The 12,971-nt window shown below is 35.4% G+C and overlaps 1 protein-coding gene across 3 annotated transcripts; it reads right to left on the bottom strand.

Annotated features, from left to right (window-relative positions):
• Nucleotides 1-1,119: 1,119 nt before the first annotated feature.
• On the bottom strand, nt 1,120-8,755 carry LOC112512487 (copper-transporting ATPase RAN1-like). 3 transcript variants are annotated; one of them, XM_025118478.1, is made up of 10 exons: nt 8,542-8,755; nt 8,351-8,463; nt 6,520-7,134; nt 5,301-5,730; nt 4,477-4,802; nt 4,141-4,199; nt 3,340-3,682; nt 2,622-2,822; nt 2,030-2,287; nt 1,120-1,783 (listed from the first exon to the last, which is right to left on the bottom strand). In XM_025118478.1, the coding sequence occupies exons 1-10, from the start codon at nt 8,678-8,680 to the stop codon at nt 1,307-1,309; spliced, it is 2,961 nt and encodes a 986-aa protein (XP_024974246.1). In that variant the 5' UTR covers nt 8,681-8,755; the 3' UTR covers nt 1,120-1,306. The 3 variants fall into 3 exon arrangements, with proteins under 3 accessions (XP_024974246.1, XP_024974245.1, XP_024974244.1); XM_025118477.1 differs by having other exon boundaries at nt 4,477-4,658; nt 4,728-4,802; nt 8,351-8,755; XM_025118476.1 differs by having other exon boundaries at nt 8,351-8,755.
• Between the last annotated feature and the right edge of the window lie 4,216 nt (nt 8,756-12,971).

Here is a 12,971-nt window from a genome sequence, read left to right on the forward strand (position 1 = left end):
GCAAATAAAACTAATTCATTACTTAAAACTGAATATGTGCTGATGCATGGGTTAGGAGACCATGTACCAACAGATTAAGATAACATTACGAGAAATATAAAATCGAACTTGATGACATGAAATGATTGAAGCGACGTAAACAGTTTTGATAAGCGGATGATCTTTTGTATAAATGGTCGGATGTGAAAATTTGAAAAAATGGTGTATAAGTTTTTTTGTTAAATCGAACATCGTAAACTTTTCATATTTTATGCAAATTAAGTACGTAAAATTAACTTTCTGATGAAAATAAAACAAGTAGGTTTGGAAACTTAAAAATGTGCTATTTCATTTTGGCCCCTCATGGACTATATTATGTCCTTATGTACAAGCTAGTATCATAACTTTGTAATCTGATTTTTCTTTTGGTGACTGTTTTGGGAATAAATGATGAGATTTAAGAGCCGTTTACCCAAATGCTTATCCGGTAAGCGCTTATTGATATGAATCAACACTATCATTTATTTTGATGCGTAAGAATTTAGTACATCAAAACATATCGAATGCAACATTTCACTTACCTGTGTAAGAGTCGTCATCATCACTTACCCGGTAAGAATCTTCATTCCTTCTCATCGCTCTTATCCAGTAAGACTCTTGGCCCTTCTCATATTCACCCGATGAAGAAATTTATGCGGTAAGCACTTACCAAGTAAGTGTTTAGTAAACGACATCTTACACTGGAATTGTTGCATTACATTTGTCTTAAGGATTATTTGAATAGCTACAACGAGACACAGATACAAGATAGGCAGTCGCTCAATCAAAAGAAGACAACAATTTCCCAACGAAAACCACTTATCACCCTTGTTCTACAATTTCATATCACACGTCTCATTATAAAATAAATAGTTTACCAACATGTATAAATCAAAAATTATAATCAAACAATAATACTTTATTGTTTTAAATATATTTTAAGCTATGTAACATTGTGTTATAAACTCAAACTCCTTGAATTAATATCATTTATGTTATTTTAAATAATTTATATTATTTATATATCTATTTATTTTAAATATTTATCAAACAGTTTATATTTTAAGCAATTTTTATTGTTCAGATTATTTATTCAAAACAACAATATAAACATGTGTTAATATGTAATTACCACCAAGCTGCATTTACATTGACGAAGGATTATACATGATCAACTAAAGCAATGAATAAATCTACATCAGAACACAAAAAATTGGGACGCGTTTACCCCTCTGTTTCCTTCTTCACAATGTAATACCCAATCCCCATTTCGTAATTTTACACTTGCCTACTCTACGGTTATTTCCAGTATCGTAGTAAGTCTCGGTTTTTTATATCTACGTAGAAGCAAAGACGAGCATACAACACTTACAGACGAAAGAGCCATGCACGCACCCGCGACCCACGGTGGCAACTTGATCTTTAACCACGGAAAGAAAACCCCGGCCGCAATCGGAATCGATATCACGTTGTACGCCATGGCAAACACGTAATTTAGTCGGATACGTGTAAACGTCTTTCTCGAGAGATCAATGGCTGTGATCACATCTTCCAAGTTGTTTTTCATCAGAACGTAATCTGCTGCCTCTATCGCGATGTCGGTTCCTGCTCCGATTGCTATGCCGACATCGGCCGCCGCCAAGGCAGGGGAGTCGTTGATGCCATCTCCGACCATCGCAACTATGCTACCGTCTTTTTGAAATGAACGGATAACATCTGCTTTTCCAGCCGGCATCACTTCCGCCCGTATGTCTTGAATGTCCACCTGCAAACAAACATGATTCGGGTTTTTTTTTAGATTTAAAACACGACTAATACAAACCAAACAGATATAAATCAACCTGGTATATCTCACTCAAAAGTACGGTCTGGGATAACAAAGATAAATCAACCCAGGATATCTCACACAAAAATACGATTTGGGGTAACAGATACAACTCAATATATCTCACTTGAAAGTACAGTTTGGGGCAAAACCGTGATTTACAGACTGTCTTTGAACCACACATACCTCCTTTGCGACAGCTCTGGCGGTCCGCCAATTATCTCCAGTAACCATGATCGGTCGAACACCCATTTTCTTAAGGCCTTCCACCACCACTGCCGCCTCTCTCTTCAACGGATCCGCCACTCCCACCACACCAATCAGTACGGAATCATATGCCACCAGTATACCGGTCTTTGCGTTTTCTTCTAGATCAACCACAAAATTTTCAATGTTGGTTGGAATGGCGATCCCTTTTTCCGCTAGCAAACTTCTATTACCAACCTGTTGAAAAAAGAGTTTTATATAAGCAATGCTCGATAACTATGATTAACTTCATCGAACATAAATACTCCCTCCGTCCCAAAATAGACGTCCACAATGGAAAAAAACATAGTTTTAGAAACGTGTACTCATTACATTTTTTAATTAATAAAATGGCAAATATACCCTTAATAAATAGAGGGAGTATGAATTTCTCCATCTCATAATTAAGAGCAGGATTGGAGGTAGCCATTTACTTTTTATAGTGGACACATATTTTGGAAAAATTAAAATAGAAATGTAGACACTTATTTTGAGACGGAGGGAGTTTATAGTTTTAGTGTCGGTATCTCACCAAAACCTGCTTGCCGTCGATATCACACTGAACGCCTCTTCCGGGAATGGCAGAGAAATCCGTTGCCTCAAGAAGCCATCCAGACATAGCCGACTCATTGCTATGACTTTGAGATTCATCGGTTGCAGTCGGGTTCTCAAAGAAATTAAAGTGGCGAGCATATTCCAGTATTGCCTTCGCTAGCGGATGTTCACTACTTGCCTGAAATGAAGTCATTGCTTTTAATTGAAGCTCTAAGCATATATCATTACAACTCTCACAGGTTAGTTGGTTGCTGATAAATCAATTTATCATCTACAATAACGAGCTTTTTCATCAAAAGAAATGGGACCCACAAGCTTATGTGGCCATTGAAAACAACAGAACTTTTCAAAAAAGTGGGGCCCGCATCAAATGTTTTCTAAAATCCGATGTGACCAAAAAACTTTTAGATAACTCCCATTGTAGATATTCAGGTTAATATAACTGATTAACTATGTAAAATAACTTAAAATGATGTATCAAAAAATTAAATTGAACAATATAAGGGGCATAACCGGAAAGAACAAAAACGCCTTTGAAGCTTATTGAAACGCTACTTGAAATGACCTTTCTAAAAGATAGTCTATGGTTGACCAAACGGGACTTTTTCAATAAGCGCAAAAGAATAAGCGAGCTTATTGTTACCAAACATGGCCTAAGAGTTACAAAATAAATTAGCAAATGAAGTAGAACAAACCTCGGCAGAAGCTAGCAATCTGAGGAAATCTCCACGATCCATTTCTGTGAATACTTTGACGGTAGTCACCGTGGCTTTACCCTGAGTTAAAGTTCCCGTTTTATCAAAAATCACATACTTAACCTTCTGGGCCCGCTCTAATGCGTCTCCTCCTTTGATTAGAACACCATTATTGGCTCCAACTCCGGTTGCAACCATGACTGCGGTTGGGGTAGCCAAACCAAGCGCGCATGGACAAGCAATTACAACAACCGATATTGAAAACATAAGAGCGAAAACAAAGTGGTTTCCATTTTCAGGCAGCCAGTCGTCTGGGTAAGCTCCAAGGGTTCCGCTAATATACCTAGGATTGAAATGAGATAGAAAAGATAAGAAGATTTATCCTATTTTCATCTAATGACTACGGTTACATTTGGCAAATTAGCTAATAAGCTAGCTGTTAGCTAAAAAGTTCGCTGTTAACTACAAAGATGGTTGTAGGCTTTTAAGCTAGCTATCAACTAAAAAGATAGTTGCCAGAGGATAAGCTAGCTCATAAACTAGTCATGTAGTTGATAAGCTAGATGACAGTATAAAATAACATGTTGAAAAATTAATTGGAAAAATATAAAGGGCAAAATTGGAAAAAGGTGGAAAAAAACCACAGAGCGTATTGAAAAGCTACTTGAAGTAGCTTTTCAAAAAGCTAGATTATGACTAACCAAATGGGGCTTCTTCAATAAGCTCAAAAAATAAACTACTTAGTGGTTGCCAAACATGGCCTACATGACCATGCCCAAAAAAAACTTGTTAGAAACTTACCACCCTAGTAACGTCACAAACGACAAAGCCACAACCGTAGGCACAAAAATGCTTGCAACCTGAAACACACCAATACGACAGATCAATAGATTGTCATCTGACTCTATGCTAACGCACCCCTCGACTAATCCCACGGGCCCCTCAAGTTAACAGCGAGGCAAACCTCCATTCGCCCTGAGGGGAACCAAACCATTGACCACTGGGGAGAAAACCCAAGGTCTTGCCAGTTGAGCTGCCCCATAGAGTTTACAACAATCAATTTTCTGGCTATCTTTTGGGACGTTTTGTTAATATAGAGCAATAAAAAGACATGAAATAATCAACATGTATACTTACATAATCAGCGAATTTCTGAATAGGTGCTTTTGACATTTGTGCGGTCTCAACCAGAGAAATTATTTGGCTCAAAACTGTGTCGGAACCAATTTTGGTAGCCCGAACATGAAGTAAACCGTGAAAATTTATTGTACCTCCAATCACCAAGGAATCAGCTTCCTTCAAAACAGGTGCGGATTCACCTGTAACCATACTTTCGTTTACATAACTTGAACCCCAGACAACATGACCATCAACAGGAACCTTTGTACCCGGAAGAACTTTTAATACATCCCCAGGCTGAATCAGTAAAGCATCTATTTCCCGTTCTCCGACATTCTTTCCATCTATTAGACAAAAAAATTCAATAATTTAAATGTTGCAACCAAAGGGCATCCACTAAGTGCTAAACCAACTAGTCCCAGTAAATCCCACGCAGAGGTAGCGTGGGTCTGGGGAGGTAAAGTCTGCCAAGTCAATTCCCAAGTTCAATTTCAAAATAAATAATCGGGATTTCTAGCCAGCAAACCTCAAGCCGGCCAACCCTACCCTGCCCCTAGAGCAATCAATCATGTGAGGCAAATCAGGTACACAGTGGCCCACCAAATAGTTCACTTAAAAGCCAGTGCCCACAAAGGAGGTCAATCCCCAAAGGAATTGAAACTCCCACACAACGGCTTCCAGACTCGAACCCTCGTCTGTTTGTGAGTGTATACCACCCAAGGACTAACTGCATTAAGCCCCGATGCCCGGTAGAATCAGGGTTATGAGAAGGTATTAAGTAAAATCTTAATTTTGTTGAATGATTCTTGATTATTCAACTATAAGTGCAAGAAAGACCATACCTTTGTCTTTAACAAGTAGCAAAGCTGTTGCAGGCACAAGTTCTACCAGCTTCTTTATAGCATCTGATGTTTTCCCTTTTGCAAGAATTTCCAAGTACTTTCCGAGCAACACAAAAGTTATTAACATGGCACTGGTTTCAAAGTACGTTGGGGACCAAAACCCGGTGATTGCACCGTAAAGAAGAGCATAAACGGAATAAACGTAGGAGGCTGTGGTTCCCAGTGCCACCAAGACATCCATGTTTGTTGAACCATTACGTAACGCTCTGAAAGCTGCAATATAAAAACGCTTCCCAATAACAAACTGAACAAGAGAAACCAATATCCAGTTCAACCAATCGCCCATTTGGAATGGTCCACATCGCCAAAGCAATAAGGCGTAAAGAAGAGGTATATGTGGACATATGAATCGCATGAGAAAGATAGGAAGCTGCAATGAAGATAAATGGTCAGCAATTAAGTGAAGGAAAGTTGAGCAAATGTTTTCAAATAAATATTCCCTTGGTCCCAAACTGAGTGTTCATGTTTTCATTTTAGTTTGTTCCAAGTGTCCACTTTCCAGTTCTACCCTTGATTATAAAATGGAGAAATTCATTATTCCCTTTATTATCAAGGGTACAACTGTCATTTAGTTAATTAAAAGTGTAATAATTACACATTTCTAAAATGGGATGTTTTTTTCATTGTGGACATTTATTTTGGGATGGAGGAAGTATATTGATATACCCTCTACATAGTTTTATATTACCATTGCTATATACGATTATATTGTCCTTCTTAATGGAATTATAAGAAACAGAACACTAGAATTCCTATAAATAATGCAAACGTATGTCAAGAAAAACAGCATAAAAGGCTGACCAAACGGAAAGGCACGCAAAGCCAATCAAATTGAAGTTTGAACGTGCCAACTTATATGCCATGTTTGGCAACCATATAATTACTTTTTAAACTTACTGAAAAAACCCCATTTGGTTAGCAATAAGCTAGCTGCTGAAAACTACTTCAAGTAACATTTCATTAAGCTTTTTGGGCTTTTTTCCACCTTTTTCCACTTTTTCCCAATTATGCCTCTTATTTTTCACAATTAATTTTTCAAACATGTCCTTTTAAGTCTTTTCAAATTGTCATCGTCATCTAACTTGTCAGCCAAAAAATTTAGTCAAACATGACTAGACCAATTTCCAACAGAAAATATGACAAAAGAAGGTTCACTTACACTGAGAAACAGACTGGATGTAAAGAGTCGATACATATTTGCTGATTCTTCCTGATCTTGGGATACCATTCTTGTATATGGGTTCTTTACATGAATCTGAAACCTCCCAGAGCTTTCTCTAACAAGCGCATCAACTAAAGATCTAGGACCCAGAATCTCGGTATCAAAAAGAACATCTAATTCTCTCGATATCCTGTTGAAACCGAATTGTTTAACTCCTTTCAAGTTGCAAAGAATACTTTCTAATGCCTGCACATCCAGCTCGCTTGCTATCCCAATAACTCCTAAAATAATTTTGTCCTGCTCACTGCTCTGTACAAATGAGGCATCAAAACCGGCATCTTCAATTGCGTTGACGATTTCCTCCTTGCTTATTATGGAAGAATCGTATTCCACTTCCCCTAATGAAGTTGAAAGAGCAACAATGGCTCTTTTGACACCGGGAAGCTTTCTTAAGATACCTTCAACGGAATTAACACACGCTGCACATGTCATGCCGCCAATTGTGAACTGCCCTACTAGAGTTCCTTGTGGCTTTGTGCGAGCAGTGCTCTGTTCTTGTAGAATCTCTGCATCGAACCCTGCATCTTCTATTGCATTCTTGACATCTTCTTCCTGTGTAAATAATGTAAACAATATATATAAGTTCCTTCTGTTACTGAAGTTCGGGTCTTCATGGAAACAGCCGCTCTATTCTTTGGTGGGAGAGGCCAGGTTTACGTGCACAGTGCACCTCCACACCCAAGACCCTAACTCGAGTAGGATTCATCGAGTCTGTTTAGTTTGGTTTATATATATATATATATATGTGTGTGTGTGTGTGTGTGTGTGTACTCTATATAGGGTCGGGTTCCGGTAGGAAATCAAATTTCCATAGGATGCATAGGAAGTACTTGGATGTTAACATAAGTTAACATACAGGTGTTAATATTTGTTGATGTATTTTACCTTATGTTGACATTTTCATGTTAACTTATTTTAACATTTCAATGCTAACATCTATTAAGTCTTCCTACCATTCTCACCAAATTTTGATTTCCTACGTGATCCTAATTATATGTGTATATATATATAAGTCCCTTTTGTTACTGATTCTCATATGAGCATAACAAATGATACAATTTCTCTAGATAAACCAAACCAAACAAGGGCGGTATCCGGTGGGGTCCGGGGTGAGACGGATGCAGACTTGACCTCTATCCGAAGGTGCAGAGTGGTTGAACTATATCCATGGCATGACAAAGGGGATCCATGAAAAGCCTTGAAACATTAGATACACAAGAATTCCAGCTATATGCACCCAGTATGATAAGTTTGCATAATTAATCAATTATAACTCATAAAAGTGATTCTTGCAGTAATCAGGATGTTGATTGTAATTTTTAAAACTATTTTATCTTTTATCAATACTCCATTATCCCAAATGAACTACCTTCGAACAGAATCAACAGTACAAATATGAGCTTATATAATCGTCACCTAAAAACAAAAGAAGACCAAAATCTACCCTAAATTGAATTTAAGATATTACAATTAGGATACTAATGGTGCCAAGAATATAGATAATTTAGATCGATTCTGAAAAGAGCAAAAAGGGAACAAAACAACCTCTTAGATCCACACCCCCTTTTAAATCAACTAGAACGATCGTCAATGCTTATAATCACAAATTCACAAAGATAAAATCCCAAAACTTGACTAAAAAATTGATTAAAAATTTAACTAAGAGTTAACAATCAATGATTCCTTCAAAGTTTACTTCAAAACCTTTAGGGAGCGTTTAGTTCTTCATCAAGTATAGATTCAAAATAATTTCAAACATAATACTGACCTTGACCAAATTGGGATCGAAGACTACATCGGCTTTATGCTGCAACAAAGCAACAGAAGCACTTACGACGCCATTTAAGCTCATAAGAGCTCCTTCAACAGAACTCGAACACGCTGCACATGTCATCCCGGTAACTCTCACCTGAATTCTCTTCATACCCCCTTCCTCTAAACCCTCTTTACTTTTTTTACCTGAATCATCATTATTATCATACTCATCTTCATAAGAATCCAGCAGTCTAACATCCTCGAGATCACCGCCAACATCGATCGCCAACGAATCACGGCCCCCAGCCCCCGTCAGCTGGATGTCTCTGAAGGTCGGCGCCATTGCAAAACCACAGACGACTAAAAAACAACTATGTGTATATATATTCACAGATATGTATATATATACAGAGAGAGAGAGAGAGAGAGAGAGAGAGATGTATCTATAATTCTATATGGTGGATGAGAGAGAGAAAGTGTGGGATGGAGGTGGTGAAGAACAATGGAGTAAAATAAGAAACCCCAAGGGTTGGTCTTGGTGGTGGGTAAGGGCAGGTAAGCAAATACATCTAAACTATGGTTTTAGGATATTTTCACTTAGGCCCCTTATCTTTTAGTATTTTGATAACATGCACCCCTAAAAACTACTATAACTCGTGATAAGCCCTCGACTATTTTAATGTGATAGGCAAGACTTGGTATTTTTTGATGAGAAAGGGGATGTATATCAACACGAAGTGGATAAGTGCTTACAGGGTAAGAGTCACCATACGTGCTTAGTGTATCAAGTGAAATTCTCAATTTTCTAAATAACATAATATAAGCGTTTTCTTACCCGGTAAGCACGAACTGAGTAAGAGTTACTACCCTCACTTAGTAAACGACCCTTAAATGAGCGAAGAAGCAAAAATGGAGATTTTGTTGTTGCATGTATTAATCCTAATGAAAGTAGTGTAGCATATGTTTATTTTTGTTTTATGCTTTGTACATTCAAAAACACAAATAAATGGTTATATTTTTTTCTTATATAAGAAACTGTGTTACTAAAGATGCATAAATTTCAATCTTTGGTTCCAAAATTTAGGACCGATTTGGACTAGCAGTCATAATTGAGTCTACACCAAGCCTTATTGTTCTAAAAATAGGTCAATGTTGCCTCCACAAAAGAAAGTCTAGACCTTATCTGTCTGGTCCTAATCTGAATTATTTCTATTTCGAATCGGTACTTGATTAGTCTACGGTTAAAATATCGAGATCGATTTAGGCCCAAAGAATTGGATCAGACCCACAATCAACTATTATTCATTTATGCATACTCAAAGACTCAGTCATTTTGATCCTTCTTGATCATTTTATGAATTCTTACCACTTTCACCATCAATCAGTAACATCGTCCCTTAGATAGAAGAAAAAATAGAATACAAGAAGTATTTTTGTTTAAAAAATATAACAATAATAGCACGTGGTACCTTATATTGAAACAAAAATAAGATGTACTACATATGCGATTATCAAATGATTTGGTACCATAATCCCTCAAACAAGAATGGAAAATACAGTTCTAAATAGAAATGGGGCACAAATACCATTAACATGTTAAAACAATGGCAAAAATCAGTGATTTAAACACAGTTTACAACTTCTAGTGATTTAAATTAGTTCATCTTTGTTTTGAAAGAGATTTAAATTTGTACGAGTGTTCCACAACTTCCTTAGAAACACAAATATTAATTATTGTAATAATCTTTGTTACAGTTTTTACTCTATCGAAAGTTATAGTTTAGAAAAAATGACTTATCTCGAGATATTTTATTGCATATAAAGTAGTCAAAGTCTAAACCTTTGAGGTGGATTTGAAAACTAACCATAACCTGAGGGACCATTAATGCAATTTATCTGTTAAGATATATTTTAAATTTAATTAAAAGGAAAAATTTTGGGTTTTAGGGGGGATTTACCAGATATAGCCCTTGACATTGCTTAAACTCCAATTTTGTCCCCACTTGTACGATACTTCTGGTGGCTGTTGTACTACACGCTTGACTTTTTCTAATCTCTCTCGACGGCTAAATTTCTCTATGGGCATTAAGGTAATTAGCCAAATTCTTTTTTTATTATTTATTGACAGAAAAGCCTTTATTCCAGCAAAAAGTCAAAAATTATAATAACTAATTTACAAAAACTAAATTTTTATTTTGGATTAAATATTTAAAAATGACTAATACAAATAAAAGATATAAATTCCCGCGTTTTAGAAAGAAACAGAAGATATATATTAGAACCAAAATTATTATGTAATCAAACAATACGGGATCATTTATCAAACACTTATCCGATAAGCATTTAACGGTAAAATTCAATATTATTATTAACTTACAGGATAAAATTTTAGTCAACAAAAACGTCTTTTTATGCAACAATTTATCTGGTAAGAGCTGACCGTGGTAAGAGTCATTACCCTCACTTACCGGGTAAGACTCTCGGTCATTAGCTCGCTCTTATCGGATAAGATTCTTGATTCTTGCTATGTTCATCCGGTAAGGTAATATAACTTTGTAAACGATTACTTGAGTAAGCATTTGATAAACGGTCCCTAAATTAAAATTTAAAAAATTACTGATAGAAAATATTCGTTTAGACAACTTAAAATACGTTATATTGATTTATAACAAAAATACAATTATTGTAAATGGACTTTTCTGAAATATAATATTATAGTCCTCTTCTTTTACAAAATATCTAAAGGTCACAAACCTTAGAAACAAATGCATATTTGTTTTTACAATAAGGATAATTATCCTACTTAAATAACTTATAAGATTCCAAATTAATTAGATTTATTTTTGGAATTATTACTTTCTTCTAAATTTATTCAGTTGTCATATGTAACCGATTTCCCACACTGTTTCCAACCGTTTTGTTTTTTACATGAAACCCAACCAACTATTTTTTTTATATGAAACAATAACAGTTTAGTTACTCTAGTTTTATATCAGTATTGTTTCACTTGTAGAACAATGCATTAACCTTTTAACCTGTGACTGTTTTGTTTTTCATATAAAACTAACCAATTATTGTTTCTCATATGAAACAATTAGTGTTTTTCTTACCTAGTTTCATATCAGTGTTATTTCACTTATGAATCAACACATTAATTTTTTTTTAATAATTCATAATAATGTTTCATATGAGAAATATCAAAAATCTAACAAAAAATATTTGTACATATTGAAAAGACGTAAAGTAATGTTTCAACTTACATGTATTATTTCATATGTGAAACATCCAGTAAACTTTAAAATCGTAAAATCAAACTCTATCTCTAATGTAATTAGTTAATTCGCATATTTATCTTCTCGCATGAAAGTGATGCAAAATCACATTTACTTTTAATGGTAAATATAGTTTATCTGAAAATTTAATAAACGAAATGAATGAAGGGAGAAGAGAGAGAGGGGCGTTATAAAGCAATAAATATAAATGGTGATCATTTTAATGGTAAGAATTTATATTTAAATATTCTAAAATGTTTCCCCAATTTGCCTTTCCTTATTTTTCATCAATTAAAATTAACCGTTGATAAAAAAAAATGAATGAAGTAGATGAGCTTGTACAGTTTTTAACTTTTGGATGCTTTGCAAATGATTCGTCATCTATATAGAGAGACTTGAAATCATATGAGACCAGATTGTTTTCATGAAACCCGTGAGATCATTTTTTTACATTTAAAATTTCACAGCAAAATACTGTGAATGTAACCTTCATAGTGTTTTTGATGTGAAAGTTCGAATTTTTTTTACCTTCACAGTGTGTTATTGTGAAATTTCAAATGTAAAAATGTAGTTTTACGATATCACGAAAACAGGTTGGTCTTACGTGAACCCAACTATATACATACACACACACACACACACACACACATATATATATATATGTGTGTGTGTGTGTGTGTGTATGTGTGTCACGATCTAATTTTGAAACAGATATGTGTGTGTGTGTGTGTGTATTAGAATGGACTAGATCATCATTTGTAACCCTCTTTCCCCATCATCGGGCAAAACGTGCTTCCTCTTCGAGGTGACACTTTACACCGATCCCTTTTCCCAACACCATATGACGCCTCCTTTTCCGTCCATAACTGGCCATCAGCCACCGCTGATTCTTATTCTCTATCCATCTCCAACCACCGGCTATCATCTCCTCAACTCTCACCTTCACCGGTCCGACTCTCCCTATTGAACAACCCATATCAATTTCGTTTTTCATATTCCAAGAGATCTAGTTTCTACACACCTAGATCGGTTTCGGTTTCTGGTTTTTGTTCAGATTTCATTTTAGATCGGAGACTCGCCGCAATAAAGTTCAACGAAGAGATGAGAGATGATATATAAGATTTTTAAAATATCTAAAATGTCTTTTAGTTAAAATTTTAAGTCAAATTACCAAAATTATTAGTTTTCTAATTTAACCATTGATTTTGTGGTTGATATTGGATCTCACAATTATCACAAACTAACAAGTTCTCTCTTGAATGGTTTCCTACATACATACATACATACATACATACATACATACATACATACATACATACATACATACATACATACATACATACATACATACATACATACATA

Source organism: Cynara cardunculus (genome assembly GCF_001531365.2).
Source record: "Cynara cardunculus var. scolymus isolate 2C chromosome LG 5, CcrdV1, whole genome shotgun sequence".
Lineage (NCBI taxonomy): Eukaryota > Viridiplantae > Streptophyta > Magnoliopsida > Asterales > Asteraceae > Cynara > Cynara cardunculus.